Genomic DNA, 13160 nt, shown 5'->3' on the forward strand with positions numbered 1-13160 from the left:
ATCCCTCCTCCTCCCTCATTTCTTTATAAAACCAATCATCCTGTCTGAAAATCAAGGCTCCATTCTTGAAGCAGTGCGGCATAGCTCCATTTCCAGCTCCCTTCCCGCCTTCCTCACTCTCCCACGATGGTGACTGAGATTTGATGATGCCATTATTTTCCACCAATTGTGTTTTTTTTTTTTTTTTTTTACATGGTGGTAGCCACATCACTCGGTGGAGGAATTTGGTAGAAGAATTCGGTGGGAGTAAAATTTCTCTATAATTTTTTTAGACGAGCCAATTTCTATACTCATAAAACTTTGAGAAATTTTTTTAAAAGTACTTTGAATTATAAAACGTTGATTTTAATAATGAAATCCTAGACAAGGACGTATATTGCTAAGACTTGATAATTTAGAATGTAACTTTATGAGATTATGAAAAGCACTTGAGAAGAAAAAAGGATTATGTTTGAGAGGCATGTTGTGAGAATCTTGACTCATAAATCACACAAAAAAATAGGGATGTAAATGTGTCGAATTCAAGCGAGTAGTGCGTAATCAAGTTTTGTTTGTTTAGGCTTCGTTTGGAACTTAAAATCATCTCAATTTATCTCAACTTATCATTATAATTTTTTTAAATTTTAACATAAAATATAATAAATAATTTAATTTTTTTAAATCTTAAAATAATAACAATAATAAATAATTAGACTTAACTCAAAATTAACTGATTTTGGTAACAAAAGCAGCCTAAAAATACTCAAGACCTTGTCTGACATTTATTCTTGCAGAAACGCACCCACAATAATGCCCTTTCATCCGACTCTATGAATTATTTATGGCTGTATGGAGAGATGTCTCTAAGGGGACTAAAGAGGGCCATGCCTAAAATTTATGGAAAAAATTGGAGATGTTTTTGGTAATTTTTTTGAGTAATATTAGAGATAAGTCATTATAGCAGTGTACATTTTACACTCACTATGTGGTTACTTCTAGTTAATTGTTCTTAACATTTATTTGAGGAAATATATAGTCTACATGATGCCACATCATGTGCATAAAATAAATGCTCTCAATAGTAACTTTTATCTATATTTATTTAATTTTTTCAAAAAATTTTAAATACATGTTTTTAATATCCTCAAATGTTCTTTTTATTAATAATGACCCCTCAAAAAAACCTTTAAGCCTAGTTGACTCCCTTGATTTTAATCCTAACTTGGGAAGAGAGTCAAGAGAAATGGAAATTAAATGTAAAAGGAGAAAAAATAGTTAAAAATAATGATAATCCGAATAAAATAATACTCGAGACAATGTTAAGATGTGTAAATTATGGTATGAAAAAAAAAAGTTGGACCAATCATTAAAAAGTGAGTTTTTTTTATGAGTATCAAAATTGTTAATTTTTTTAAAAAAAAATTATGCAAAATTGCTCATTTAAAAACTGTATTAATCATTTTGTATTTAAATATATTATTTTTTGTGCGTTTGGTGGGAGGGAAGTGGTGAAAAAAGAAAATGTGAGTTCTACACCCGTTTAATTTTCCAAAAAGGAAGAGAACTGAGATTTTCTTTTTCTAACTTTTTCAAAAGTGGTTGAAAATTTGATAATATGCAGTAATTTGACTATAAGATCGACATTGAATCTTCGGTAATTGACTCGTAACATGACCAATGACCATATATAAATTGAATAATGATATTTAAATGGGATAAAATATCTCGAGCTCAATAATCAGTCCAGCCCATTAAAGAGTCACCGCTAGAAGACAAAAGAATGAGAGATAACGAAGAGATAAGGGAAGAGAAAGTGTGGAAAAGAAGGACGAGACGAAAAATAAGAGAAAAATGATAAAAGAAGAAAAGTAAGTTAGGCATGCCAACGAGAAGTGAAATAAAACTATCATCCTTCACAACTCACAAGGTCAAGGATAAAAAAAGGATCAAACTAGATATTGGCAAACAACTCTCAACAGACTCAACAACTGCTGAAGTAGTTCCTACAAAGTAGGAGTAGGATATGGTGATCCTGTATTTGAATTATAAATTTTTAAGTTAGTGATTGTAGTTTGAATTTTAAATACTCAACGATAGCTAGAACAGAAACAATATATTAGGACTTTTGTTATACCAGCAACTTATATAAACACAGCAATGTATACGTTCATAAGTGTAGAAAAATAGAGTTTTTCAAATCTGCTAGTTATCTTGTATTCTACATGGTATCAAATTGAGCCATTTGACCCACGTCCTTCCATGTCCTTTCCTTCCTCAACTACCCACGTCCTTCCATGTCCTATCCTTCCTCAACTATGTTAGACACCTCTCCTACTACTGTTCCATCTCTTATTACCCCATCGACCATCAACGTCACCAAGCTTTCCCGTGAAAATTATCCTGTCTGGAAAGTTCAACTTTTACCTTTTTTTCGTGGCCAAGGACTCTTAGGCTACACTGACGGCACCACCACCATCCCTTCTACTCAACTCCAAGTTGTCAATTCTGAAACCAACGTCATCTCTACCATCCCTAACGCTCTCTATGAACACTGGCTATGTCAAGACGCTATTGTTCTTACTATTCTTTTCTCTACTATTACTGAGACCATCTTAGTACAAGTTGTTTCTCACACGACTTCTGCTAGTGTATGGCACGCCCTGGAAGCATCCTTCTCCTCTCAATCATGAGCTCGTATTATTCAGTACGTACTGATCTTGCTACTGCTCACAAGGGTGCCCTCTCTGCTACTGATTATTTTATGCAGATACGTTACACTGATGAACTTGTCATTGATGGTCAACCACTTGCATGTGATGAGATAATCACATACCTCCTTGTTGGTCTCGATCATGACTATGATCCCTTTATCACTACTATTTCTGCTCGCAAGGATCTTGTTACTCTAGAAGAAGTTTACTCTCTCCTTCTGACAACAGAGTCACACTTGTCTCATACTAATCAGCCATTACCATAGGCATATGTCAATGTAGCTACTTGACAGAATCACCCAAATTCTTTCCATGGTTGTGGTAATTACAGGGGGCGAGGTTTTTGTGATAACTCTCAACAACTTCATTTTTCTGGACGCAGTCAGTCCACTCGCAATGCTATTATTTGTCAAGTCTGTGGCAAACCAGGCCACACAGCAAAAAAATGCTTTCATCAGTTTGACATCACCTACGCTGCAAATATTGATTAGCGCAATACATTAGCATTGGTGGCTTCGAGTTCTTCATCATCTGCACCTGATTGGCACCCTGACACTAGTGCAACTCATCACCTCACCAACGATATAGCCAACCTCAATTTGCGGAATGAAGATTATGATGGTGCTGATCAAATACATGTAGGCAATGGTGCAGGTTTGCGAATTTCTAAAATTAGTTCTACCTCTCTTTCTGTTTCTGCCAAACCATTCATCATACATCAAGTTTTACTCGTTCCTAAAATCCAAAAAAACTTAGTTTCCGTCCAACAATTTTGTCAAAACAATAATGTTTACTTTGAGTTTCACCATGATTTTTTTTGTTGTTAAGGATGACTTGGGGAGACTCCTTCATCGAAGGGTTTTTAAAGATGGATTATATTCGTTCTGTTGCTCAGCGGCCTCTCTTCACCCTCATTATTTCTCTGCAATTCGTGCTTCCTACCAGTTGTGGCATCAACGTCTCGGTCATGCTTCTCCTCCTATCGTTCACCAAGCTGTGTCAGCCTTCACCTTTCCTGTTGCAAATAAAGACATCCAGTGTGCTCCGATGGCCAAAATGCTAAAAGTCGTGCTCTCCCATTTAGATCCCATCATCACAACTCCAAGTTCCCTATTGATTTAGTTTATAGTGACGTATGGGGTCCAGCATTTGTTCTTTCCAACTCTGATTGTCGTTATTATGTCTCATTTTTAGATGATTGCACTAAATTTTTGTGACTTTTCCCACTCAACTTAAAGTCTGATGTTGCTTCTCTTTTTTTTTTTCAATTTTAGTCTTACGTTGAATGACTCTTTGAGTGAAAAATAAAAATGTTCCAATCCGATTGGGGTGGTGAGTTTCGTGCATTAACGACTCATTTTAAAAATACTGGTATTCAACATAGAATTGCTTGCCCACACACCCATCAACAGATGGGTGCAACTGAACGGAGACATAAACAAATTGTAGAAATTGGTTTATCTATGCTATCACATTCACGTCTACCTCAACAATTCTGGGAAGATGCTTTTCTTACAGCCGCTTATTTGATAAATCGGTTTCCTACGCCTATCTTACAAAATAAGTCGCCATTTCAAATTGTCTTCCAACGTAAACCAGATTATCACTTTCTAAAAGTATTTGAGTGTGCATGCTGGCCTTACTTATGTCCCTTCAATAAACACAAAATCGGCTTCCGATCCAAAACATGCATTTTCATAGGATACAGTCTAAATCATCATGGCTATAAATGTTTGAATCTCGCAACAAGTAAAATCTATGTCTCCCGTCACGTTATCTTTGATGAAAAATCCTTTCCGTGTGAAAAGCCACCTACTATTGAATCCAACGACACTTCTAATACAGTTTCCTTATCAACTTCCATCACTGCTGCTTCCTTTTTTTCTTCTCCTATTTTATCGTCTGTAGGTACCTTGCAAACTGCATCACCACCTCTACCAATTTGTGCACCACCATCGGTATCGGTTCATCCCCAAGTTGAGGCTCCTACGTCCAGTCAGCTTCATGTTCCTCCAAGTGACAGTCAGTAAGTGACCAATGAGACCTCTAGTTCAATACAACCCAGATGCCAGAATACACATGCCATGACTACACGGTCCAATAATAACATCAGGAAACCTAAACAAATATCCGATGGCAGTATCTTCCATCCTCTTCCCAGAGCATTACTCACTGCAGTAACACAAGAAAACCATGAACCTTCCTGCTATACTAAAGCAGGAAAGCACTTTCATTGGTGTGCTACCATGAATTTGGAGTTTGATGCGTTACTCAAAAACCATATATGGGAATTAGTTCCTCCTGATCCTCATGCTAATGTCGTCGGCTACAGATGGATCTTTAAAATCAAGCGACGTGCCGATGGTAGTGTCGAGTGCTACAAAGTGCGACTGGTGGCCAAGGGATACCATCAACAACACGGTGTTGACTATCATGAAACTTACAGCCCCGTAATCAAACCAGAAACTGTCTGTCTTGTACTATCGATTGCGGTCTCTAGAGGGTGGTGCCTTCGTCAGATCGATATACAAAACGCTTTTCTACACTGGTCACTACATGAAGAGGTTTTTATGGTTCAACCTCTAGGATTCCAACACCCACAATATCCAAATCATTTGTGTAAACTTAAACGTTCTTTGTATGATCTGCGCCAAGCCCCCAGACAGTGGTTTTCTGGCTTGGCAGATGCTCTCCTGCAGCTTGGCTTTGTTGACAGTAAGGCTGATTCTTCTTTATTCATCTATCGTTCTCAATCTCATATTATATTCTTCCTCATCTACGTAGATGATATAATTATTACTGTATCGGATACACAACTTGTCAACCAATTAATTACTAATTTACACAGAGTTTGCAGTCAAAGATCTGGGAAATTTATCTTATTTTATGGGAGTTGAAGCTCTACATTTTGTGGATGGAATTTATTTGACACAGCACAAATATGTAGTCGATCTATTGAAGCGGTCTAAAATGGATCGTTGAAAACCGTGTGTTACTCCTATTGCCACTACCTCGCATCTATCCGTAAATGATGAAGGTGACTTTGAGGATCCATTTCTATATCGGAGTATAGTTGGAGAGTTGCAATATTTATCTTTCACAAGGCCTGATATTGCTTACTCCATTCATCGGGTAAGCAAATTCATGCATAAACTAAAAGTGTCGCATTGGCAGATAGTAAAAAGAATTCTCAGATTCTTAAAACACATGGTTTTGCATGGTCTATTCATTTCAACTCAAAATTCACTACAGTTTCAGGCCTTCTTGGATGCCGACTTGGCAGGTGACCGTGATGATAGACGATCGGTCAGTGCTTACTGCATTCTCCTTGGATAGAATCCAGTCTCTTGGAGCTGCAAACAACAGAACACAGTGGCAAGAAGCAGCACTGAAGCAGAGTATAAAGCTCTGGCAAACACTGCTGTGGAACTTCAGTGTTACAATCTCTCACGTTAGAACTTGGACTTCAGATGGTTAATCCTCCAGTGTTATGGTGCGACAATATCGGAGCGACTTATTTGACTGCAAACCTTGTATTTCACGCACGAACAAAGCACATTGAAATAGATTTCCACTTCGTACGTGATCTTGTCGCAAATAAAAAGATCCTAGTTCAATTCATCTCTAGCCGAGATCAACTAGCAGATCTTATCACCAAACCACTAGCAGCTACTCGATTCAGATTGTTATCTTCCAATCTTATTGTCCGAGATATTCCCCTGAGATTGAGGGGGCGTATTGGCGAACAACTCTCAACAGACTCAACAACTGCTGAAATAGTTCCTACAACGTAGGAGTAGGATATGGTGATCTTGTATTTGAATTATAAATTTTTAAGTTAGTGATTGTAGTTTGAATTTTAAATACTCAACGATAGCTAGAACAGAATCAATAGATTAGGACTTTTGTTATACCAGCAACTTATATAAACACAACAATGTATACATTCATAAGTGTGGAAAAATAGAGTTTTTCAAATCTGCTAGTTATCTTGTATTCTACACTAGACGAGGAGGGTGGCTTCGACTGGACTACTTCTTCAGCTTCTTAAACCTCACAATGAGAGCTCTAGTGTGAATATCTCCTATAGCAAATAGATTGCCGATTTCTATTGTATAATGAGAAATGAGTGACTATGAGAGATTGTAAAAAAAACATATTATAATGGATTTCCTCTCTCCAAATGCTCGTGGATGTAGGCATTATGTTGAACTATGTAAATGTGTGCTCAATCTCTTTATTTTTCCTGTATTTACTTCTTATTTACCGCTATTGATGTACGAACTGACACCGTACAACCTCATCATTTCTCTCATTCTGGCCTGTTGTGCTATTTTTTCGACATTAACAATATTTGTGCTCATTTTATTCATCATAATTTTTCTTTTCATTTATTTGTCTATTTCTAAGAACATCATTTTTTTAGAAATGTAATTTTGTTGTCTTTTTCTTTCTTTTTTTTTTTATTTTTTTTTTATTTATTTTTATTTTATTTTCCATCCAAATATTTGGAAACAAAATGTTGGAAAAATGCTTTCCACTAGTAAAGACCCGGTTAGCTACCACTGAGGGTGGTGACTTAGTAATCTATGAGTTTGGCAGTGAGCACAAGGTCCTGAAGTCGAATCTAGTAATAGGAAGCGTTCAAGATTATTGGTTACTCGTTGGCTCATGGATCATTGATGCCCTCATGGGACTGGGGTCAGGCTATGGTGTAAATTCGACTTGTAGGGAGCACCTACAATTCTCGCCGTCTAGACCCCTCCTATTTGACTCCCTAGCGGGTTGGGTGTTATTATGGTCATGTCCTAATAGAAAAGTCATCTCTAGTCGCCCCCACTAGCCCTTTTATTGTCAAGAAAAAAAAAAACAGATAATCTATTAACAATATTAATTATTGGCAAGTAATATGATGCCAATATCCTTATTATTCACTTACTAATATTAGACTTGCTATTTTATTCATTCAAAGAAATTAAAAATATCGGTGCTAGGTTTTTTTTTTTTTGGCAAGTAGTATTTAACGGGCATGAGATTTGAGAGTGATATCATGTGCCGATTACCGATTACCATATTCGAAAATGCTTAATTCTAAAATTGCATTAAAAAAAAAAAAGTTCTAACTAAATTGACAATAAAAATAATATACACAAAACTGTTTTACAATAAAATATTATTGTTTTGATTATTAAATTCAAAAAATAATATTTTATGGAAAGAACTGTATAAAAGTCTTAAAATAGTTGTATCTTCCTGCAACAAAATGAAACATAAACAATTGAAAAACTTTGAAATTAGTTTTTCATAGGAAGATGGGAAATATCTTTTTTAATTGCTAGATTAAATAGGAAAATACTTTATTAGCTTTGATGCTCTCAATTAGTTTTGCATTAAAAAAAGAGAAAAAATATTTGCAATCGTGAATTGTGTAATCGTCGCGTAATCGTAAAAATATTTACAACTATAAATTATGCAACTGTCGCGTAATCGCTTTAAAAAAAGTGAATAAAATATGAGACGCACATGAAAAAAATTAATTTTTTAAAAGTGGACCATATTCTTTTTCAAAATGATTACGCGGTGTTTAATAGTGGACAAATGAATGAATACTCTCAACCCATCTCATAATTACAACTTTATTAAATTTTTATATAAAATATAATAAACAATTTAATTTTTTTAAAAAAGTAAGGTTCACTATTAAAAAATTCTAATTAAATTGGCAACATTTACTTTTGTTGTGTTTCTCATTTGAGAATTGCAATTAATACAAAGAGATTATATAAAAGTAAACTCACAAATTGATGTGATTTTACATGATCAGTTATATCTATTTTATAATAAAAGTAACTTTACAATCTGACATAATATATCAAGCTACATTAGTTTATAAATTTACTTTTATATAATATCTTTATGACTAAAAGATTTATCTTCTAATTTATTTCAAGGCACGAGTTTAAGATTTGCGATATTATAGGATAAGGGGGCAATTAATAATTATATCCATTTTGAAAAAAAAAAAAAGCATGAAAGATATTGTAATTCTCTACCTATAACTCATTATCACTATCTTTAGTAAAAAAAGAACTCATTATCACTATATTTAGAAATTCCAAAGTTGAAAGAGACTAAAACATTAGCCTACGTCATACTTGATATTTTTGTCAAAAGTATAAGCATATATAACCGCACAAGTGGTAAAAGATAAGTGAATTTTAAATCAGAAAGTGACAAGAAATTATAAAAGAAAATAAAAGAGAGATTTTTTTTAGTTAGATGGATTGAAAAGGATGTTCATTTAAGAAAGCCACTTGTTGTTAGCATACTTTTGAGTTAATTTTTTTTTTAAAATTAAGGTTAGGTTTGTATAGTGAGATGAGATGAATGTTGAAATTTGAATTAAATATTGTTAGAATATTATTTTTTAATATTATTATTATTTTCAGATTTGAAAAAGTTAAATTTTTTATTATATTTTATATGAAAATTTGTAAAAATTGTAATGATGAGATGAGATGAAATAGATTGAGAGTATTCATTCATTTGTTAATCTCTTTCTTTAGATTCATTTCTTAAGGTAACATATTATCAATTTAAAAAAAGTAATATTGGATATAATATTATATAATGTTAGAGTATGTAATTTTTACGTATTTTATTAAAAAAATAAGTTTTATTATAAAAAATTAGGTTTTATAATATGAATTTTAAATTTATCTATTTTTTTTAAAGAGAGTTCGAGAAATTTTTATACCATATGACTGTATAAACTTTTTCCTCGAAAGAATCTCCTAGACAAACTTAAGACAAATTTATAAGGAGAATTTCAAATTGTGATTTTTATATTTGAGAATCCTAAGGTTGCGTTTGGATGTTGAAATGAATTGAGTTGAGTTGAGTTGAGATAATAAAATATTGTTAGAATATTATTTATTTATTATTATTATTATTTTAAGATTTGAAAAAGTTGAATTGTTTATTATATTTTGTGTTGAAATTTGAAAAAATTGTAATGATGAGTTGAGATGAGTTGAAAGGAATTTTACTTCCAAACGTACCCTAAGTTCAACACTTAAAAATTCAAGGAAAAATAATTTTTGATACAACCAAGATTTAAAATTCAAAATTATAATTGTAAGTAAATTTTCACCTAAAAAATTATCCATCCAAATACTTTCCTCTTCAAAAAGAGAAAAATTATGAATTATTGAGGATGCCCCTTCGTACATTAAAAAAAAAAAAGTAATGACTTTTGGTACATTTTCAAACAAAAAAAAATAAAAAATGAATTGGGAAAGCTTTAGTACCTTGTTTGGCTGGCATTTCTATACCGGTGCTAACATGTGAGCTGTGCGCATTTCCCGAAAAGAGATGCATTTCATTCACCTGGAGCCGGTTTTACAGTAATACCATCTTCTCCCCCTCGTTTTAGTCGTCAAAATGCTTTCCATCGCGGGTCCCACGGAGGAGAACAACGAAGAAAGCCATCTTTTAAGAAAGCCAGAGGTTATTTCCGTGGACTTTCACAACCCGACGCTGCACCGAATTGTTCTTTTTTTGTCTACATTCCCAACTTGGTCGTGGGTTTTGATAAAACCACTGCATGCGGGACGCTTAACCGCGTGCCTCGCTCTGAACCTCTCCTCTGCTCTTCGCTGTACTCTCTATATTTAGCCACAGAACTAGAAGCCATTCTTAACATCTGTACTCCTCCACACGGGTAGAAAAAACACGGACAGATAGAGAGAGAGAGAGAGGGAAGAGACTCAAAAACCAAAACCTAAATCAAGGGTTATCCCTGACAATGGGCTGTTGGTTTTGATCTTCAAAAGCAAAACCAACCCCATAGATCGCAAAGAAAGACTCATTCTTTTCGCTTCTTGAAAGGGGTTTTCTTGATTTAATTTGTTTGTCTCTGTTATTAAATCTCTCTGTTCTATATAGTTTTTCACTTGGGTTTCTTTATACATACATATATATATTTCTTGTTTTCGATTCGAATATTCTACCAAAAATGGAGGACAAGAAGAAGTACATCACCGCCGACGAGCTCATGGAGCACAAGAGGCTAGGGGACTTGTGGATCTCTATTCAGGGTAAGGTTTACAATGTCTCTGATTGGGTTAAGGATCACCCTGGTGGCGACGCTCCTCTCCTCAATCTGGCTGGCCAGGATGTCACCGACGCTTTCACGGCGTATCATCCTGGAACGGCATGGAAATACCTAGACCAGTTCTTCACTGGGTATTACCTCAAGGATTTCAAGGTCTCCGAGGTGTCCAGGGATTACAGAAAGCTTGCCTCCGAGTTTGCGAAACAGGGTTTGTTTGAGAAGAAAGGGCACGGGACTCTGTACTCCCTTTTATCCGTTGCTTTCATGCTTTCCCTTGTTGTTTATGGTGTTCTGAGGTCCGAGAGCGTTTTGGTTCATTTATTTTGTGGTATGTTGTTGGGTTTCCTCTGGGTACAGAGTGCATATATAGGTCATGATTCTGGGCATTACCAAGTAATGTCAAGCCCCGGATACAACAAAGTTGCGCAGATCCTTGCTGGGAACTGCTTAACTGGTATCAGCATTGCTTGGTGGAAATGGACGCATAATGCCCACCACATTGCCTGCAATAGCCTCGATCACGATCCCGATCTCCAACACATTCCCGTCTTTGCCGTCTCCACAAAATTCTTTCATTCCATGACATCCTCCTTTTATGGAAGAAAGCTGGATTTTGACCCTCTGGCTAGATTCCTAGTCAGCTACCAGCACTACACATTTTATCCTGTTATGTGTGTTGGAAGGGTCAACTTGTTCATCCAGACATTCTTGTTATTGTTTTCTAGGAGAAAGATCCCTCAGAGAGCACTAAACATTTTTGGGATTCTTGTATTTTGGACCTGGTTTCCTCTCCTGGTGTCATGCCTACCCAATTGGCCAGAGAGAGTGATGTTCGTGGTGGCCAGTTTTGTTGTAACAGCAATCCAACACATTCAGTTCTGTCTGAACCATTTCTCTGCTGACGTCTATGTCGGACTACCTAGTGGGAATGATTGGTTTGAGAAGCAGACGGGAGGGACTCTGGATATTGCTTGCTCGTCTTGGATGGATTGGTTCTTTGGCGGATTGCAGTTCCAGCTCGAGCACCATTTGTTCCCACGATTACCTCGGGGCCAGCTGAGGAATATCTCTCCTATTGTGCAGGAGTTATGCAAAAAACACAACTTGCCTTACAGGAGCTTGCCCTTCTGGGCGGCCAACATTTCCACCATTAGGACACTCAGGACCGCCGCCTTCCAAGCTCGCGACTTCACCGGCCCTGTCCCCAAGAACTTGGTTTGGGAGGCTGTCAACACTCATGGCTGAGTCTACTAACCATTAATTTTCCATTTCTTTTTTGATATTTCCATAAAACTCTCATGGCTTGCCAGCTTGGGGTTGTTAGGACGATTGTTTATTCCAAAAGTGATATCATGTCTCACATACTATGCTTCGTTTTTTTGGGATCCAGATTCGTTTCTCTTTTTCTGAAGTATAACATTTGATGATGTTTTGACCTCCATTAACACAGGGTGTTATATATTTATATATGCTTGATATGTCTTCATATTATCTGTCTGTTGTATATATTCTTGTTAGGGTTCTAGATAAGTAGAAGAAAGTTAAGTTTACTCGTCTACTCTTTACAGTTCTTCTATAAGCCTTATCCCTGGAATTGGTTTATTTCAAGATTGATTATCTCGGATCAAGGATAACCTCCTTTGAGATGTTGTTGGGGCGCCAGGCTGAGGCTATTGGATGCTTATATTGCAGCTGAGCAGTACTGCTTATTACTGCTGTTAGGTAAATGCATGTAGAAAATGTATATAGTTGAAATTGCAAACCTTAAAGTCTGTCCCATGTCTACCAGAGTGTCGAATGAGGAATGATTTTGTCATGTGACATTATCAATACCCGTGCCAAGGGATTTGAATCTTTGTGCTTTGCGAGAGCCCTTGATGTAGTGAACTACTCATTAGTCAGCTCTCTCGCTGGAAAGCTACTCTGAAAGGCATCCCAAAACAGCCGTGCTGAGATACTTCTTGGATGCCTTCTCAAAAACTTGAAAAGATCTCTAGTCAAATGTCAAGGGTGTCTAGGAAAATAAGTTTTGCTGTTTTCCATGTCGGTATATGAACACAAAGCTTACTGTGGGCCTAGAACATTTGTTAACAATGTGGAAAAGTCAGTATTTTTCTATGGATACTGATGTGACAGACTCGTATAGCTTGTGTTTATAGGCGGAATTGGGTCCAATCTTCCGGCTATTAGAACATATTTAACTTCGGTCCTTCAGTTTAGCACAAAATTGATATTTGAATATCAATGGCAAGCTAGATTAATTAAATAAATCTCAAAGGTGTATTGCCAAGGTGCCTCTGCTCCTTTGAGAGCTTCAAGTACCAGACTCAGTAATTATTCAAAAACAGAGCCCT

At 35.8% G+C, this 13160-nt stretch overlaps 1 protein-coding gene and 1 pseudogene across 1 annotated transcript; both read left to right on the plus strand.

Annotated features, from left to right (window-relative positions):
* Positions 1 to 2782: 2782 nt before the first annotated feature.
* On the plus strand, positions 2783 to 2873 carry LOC118349099 (annotated as a pseudogene).
* A 7447-nt stretch (positions 2874 to 10320) lies between these two features.
* Positions 10321 to 12299, plus strand: LOC109009165 (delta(8)-fatty-acid desaturase 2-like). The gene has a single exon (XM_018989549.2). It carries the CDS (start codon positions 10708 to 10710, stop codon positions 12049 to 12051), a length of 1344 nt encoding a protein of 447 aa, XP_018845094.1. The 5' UTR covers positions 10321 to 10707; the 3' UTR covers positions 12052 to 12299.
* The last annotated feature ends 861 nt before the right edge of the window (positions 12300 to 13160 follow it).

This window comes from Juglans regia, chromosome 7 (assembly GCF_001411555.2).
Source record: "Juglans regia cultivar Chandler chromosome 7, Walnut 2.0, whole genome shotgun sequence".
Classification (NCBI taxonomy): Eukaryota; Viridiplantae; Streptophyta; class Magnoliopsida; order Fagales; family Juglandaceae; genus Juglans; species Juglans regia.

What these genes read in the sequence shown, in the direction of transcription:
- LOC109009165 (XM_018989549.2), top strand. Translation starts at nt 10,708, where the DNA reads ATGGAGGACAAGAAGAAGTACATCACCGCCGACGAGCTCATGGAGCAC.